The sequence below is a fragment of the Urocitellus parryii genome, chromosome 10, assembly GCF_045843805.1.
Source record: "Urocitellus parryii isolate mUroPar1 chromosome 10, mUroPar1.hap1, whole genome shotgun sequence".
In the NCBI taxonomy this organism is placed as follows: Eukaryota; Metazoa; Chordata; class Mammalia; order Rodentia; family Sciuridae; genus Urocitellus; species Urocitellus parryii.
The window spans coordinates 105,157,178-105,160,371 of NC_135540.1; the positions used below are offsets into that span (position 1 = coordinate 105,157,178).

General features: G+C 56.6%; 1 protein-coding gene across 1 annotated transcript; it reads right to left on the reverse strand.

Annotated features, from left to right (window-relative positions):
- Positions 1-462: 462 nt before the first annotated feature.
- Positions 463-1,965, reverse strand: Gsx2 (GS homeobox 2). The gene is made up of 2 exons (XM_026385535.2): positions 1,389-1,965; positions 463-803 (listed from the first exon to the last, which is right to left on the reverse strand). Exons 1-2 carry the CDS (start codon positions 1,963-1,965, stop codon positions 463-465), a joined length of 918 nt encoding a protein of 305 aa, XP_026241320.1.
- Positions 1,966-3,194: the final 1,229 nt, after the last annotated feature.

A 3,194-nucleotide genomic window follows, 5' to 3' on the forward strand; every position in this document is an offset into this window, starting at 1 on the left:
GCAACATGGATTGGAAACTCTCCCCAGGCAAGTTTTCAGAAAGCAAGACCTACAGGGTTTAATTTCTAAGTTATTGGTAACCTCACTGATTTCAGTTTAAAATAACAACAAAAATAATGAAGAAACCTGTGTTCTTATCAGGTTCTGAAAAACAGGGACATAGAAATGACATGCACTTTCAAAAAACCCTTTTACAGTAGTAAACCAACCCTGTTTTTCTTCTGTTATATAATAAGACTGAGTTGAATTCTAGATTATTTACATTGTTTTAATAAACGATCTATAAACAGGTCAAGAAGGAGATGCGAAGGGTCGGGCCCAGCTTTGAACTCCCATGACTTAGCCACTAGTTCCTTCTCCAGATGGGACGAGGGCGATGGGCGAGAGTTTTGGGCCCGGGATGCCCTAGGTGTTGGCTACAGGAGCAGCTGGTGTGCGCGGGGCAGGGTTGGGGAGACCCCCTCATAAAGGGGAAATCTCCTTGTCTTCATTAGCGGAGGCTGGGGACAAGGAGTCCTCGTCCTCCGAACGCGCGTAGTGAGCTTGGCTACCGACGCACTTGCAGCCCGCGTGACTGTTCCTCTGGGCGCCCTTCCCCTCCTTCTTGTGCTTCACCCGGCGGTTCTGAAACCAGATTTTCACCTGCTTCTCCGACAGGTTCAGGTACGTAGCGATTTCGATCCTCCGGAGTCGAGACAGGTACATGTTGGAAGAGAATTCCCGCTCCAGCTCCAGGAGCTGAGTGCTGGTAAACGCCGTTCTCATCCTCTTGCCATTGGGTACCTGGCTGGTGTCGGAGCCTCCTGCGGACCAGCCAAGAGAGGGCAAAGAGGTAAGGCTCGGGAGAGGTGCTCCCACCCTACGTGCCATCCCTTGGAAAGGACGCCTCTCAATGACCCACCCCCAACACCTGCTTTGATCCTTCACTCTTTCCCATTTCGTGGCACGTCGTTATTTATTGGAGGAGGAAAGATACGCCCAAAGCCAGTCAAGACCTTTGATGCGTAGGACACAAAGTTAGAGGATTAAAGGGGGTGGGAGCTTGCACTTGTCTGACTGTCTCCTTTGGAGCCTAGTAGAGAGGGGAGCAGGCACAGCCAAAAGCATTGAAATACTTTATCTAGCCGGGACACGGGATGCCATACTTCAGTTCAACACACCCACACACCCACCCCAAACTTCTGCCAATTAACCTCTGCATTCTCCGCAGATATGTGGAGAGTTTGGCAAGCTAACTTGCACCTTTGTGGAACTTCTGGGGATGCCCCACAGTTACACCAAAAGCCCCTCCTCCCTCCCCTTCTCTGGTCTCTCTTCCTCCAGTGGCGGAGGAAAGTTTACTACTGGGAGCGCTAAAGGCGCGGCGCGCAGGTACCCAGAGACCCTACCCATGGTGAGGCAGTGGAATCTCCGCGGATCCGCCACGTTGTAGGTGGTGGCAGCACAGACAGGTGCGTGATGCTGTGTGTGCCCCAAAGCGGCTGCGGCCGCAGCGGCCGCGGCTGCCGCAGCCGCTGCAGCAGCGGAGCCTGGCTGCTGGGGCTGGTGGTGGTGATGGTGGTGCTGTGGCGGGTGATGGTGATGATGCGCGTGGCTCACCCGCGGGCAAAACTGCGCATCCCCAGGACCCGAAGAGAACTGGCTCTTGAGCAGAGGCAGGGCCCCGGTGCCCCCTGCCGCCCCGCCGCCGCCCCCGACCCCTGCACCCCCAACCCCTGCGCCCCCGCCACCAGCGCCTGCGGGCGCGCGAGAGGAGTGCAGGTGCGAAGTGACGCAGAGCGGGCACACGCAGAAAGCACCGCTTTTGCGGGACGGGCAGCCGGGCCCCGACACCGACATCACCAACGGGGATGGCATGCCCAGCGGGATGAAGAAATCCGGCCCGGGATGAGGTTCAGGCAGCGAGGGTGCAGGCCGTGAGGAGTCCTTGATGATAAGCGAATCGACATAGAAAGAGCGCGACATGTCGGGAGGGACGAATGGCTGGAGGGCCCGGCTGGCCGCGGCGCCCCCTCCGCTCTTGTGTTCTGAGCTCTGCCCCGGAGCAGCGTGGACGCCGGCGGTCAAGCCCTTGGGGACGCGAAGGTGTCGGCGTCTGGGCCGCGAACAAAGGGGTCCCTGGAGAGGGCTGGTCCTCACGTCCCCCGCCCGGCTCCCGGGCTCCTGGATTTTATAGCCCCCACCCCGGCACGTGATGCTGCGGAGTACCGCACGGCCCAGGCTCCTCAGCAGCTCCCCACCCTCGGGATAGGCTGCCCGAGTCACAACAGAATCGGCGAGGAGGGGCGGGAGCGCGGCAGGAAAGAACACGGGGGAGGGGAAGGGGGAGACTTTGCAAAGTGTAGGTTTTGTTAATTTCCCAGGGAGGCCGGCCTCCTTCCCCCTCTTTCTCTATGCTTTTCCGAGAAATCATTGCGCTGCATCTCATCTTCTACCCTACCCCTCTCCTTAGCCTGGACCCCAGCCCAACTCTTCCCGGCGCCCTGCGGCAGAGCGCACCAGGTGGAGACTTCAAGACCCTTTTAATAGGGATGCCCAACGCTCCCGGCTCCTCGGTGTCAGCCGTAACTATGCCAAAGTGAAGAGTGAGGCCTGTGCTTTGCAGTAGGGTGTGCAGGCAGAGGACTGGCAGCGGTCCTGAGGACACCTGAGAGCAGCTGTGGCCAAGTTCACACCTACCCCTGTTAGCCAGTTTTTGACTTGGTCAAGGTCGTTCAGGTGGTTAGTCCATGACGGATCAGGTGGTAGCAGTGAGGCTTCCCTCCCAGCTAAGAAACCGCCAAGCCGCCAAGCATTTTGTTCTGATGTTCTAGAAGATCTAAAAGCCTTTGTACTTAGGGCCCTGCTGGCGTCGCTTATACCAAGGACCCTTCCTTGTGCCACTTTCTACTGAGCAACTATCCCTGCTGGAGAGGGGGTGGTGGTTGTGAAGAGTCATCTTGTTATTTCTCCAAGTAGTTATACTGCTGCATTTCCAGGTCAACCCCTACAAATTCCATTCCAAAGATTTTGGAAAGAGGACCAAACACCAGCCCTCCCACAAGCTGGGCAGGGGTTGAGGGAAGCCTTTGCTCTGAGTCTAGTGATCACTTGTTCCTCTCATTTTTATTGTTCTTGGACAATGGTCTAGTCTTAACAGGAAACATTGTCCTTCTGCATCCCCAAATTCTAAAAAGAATGGAGGGGACTGTACC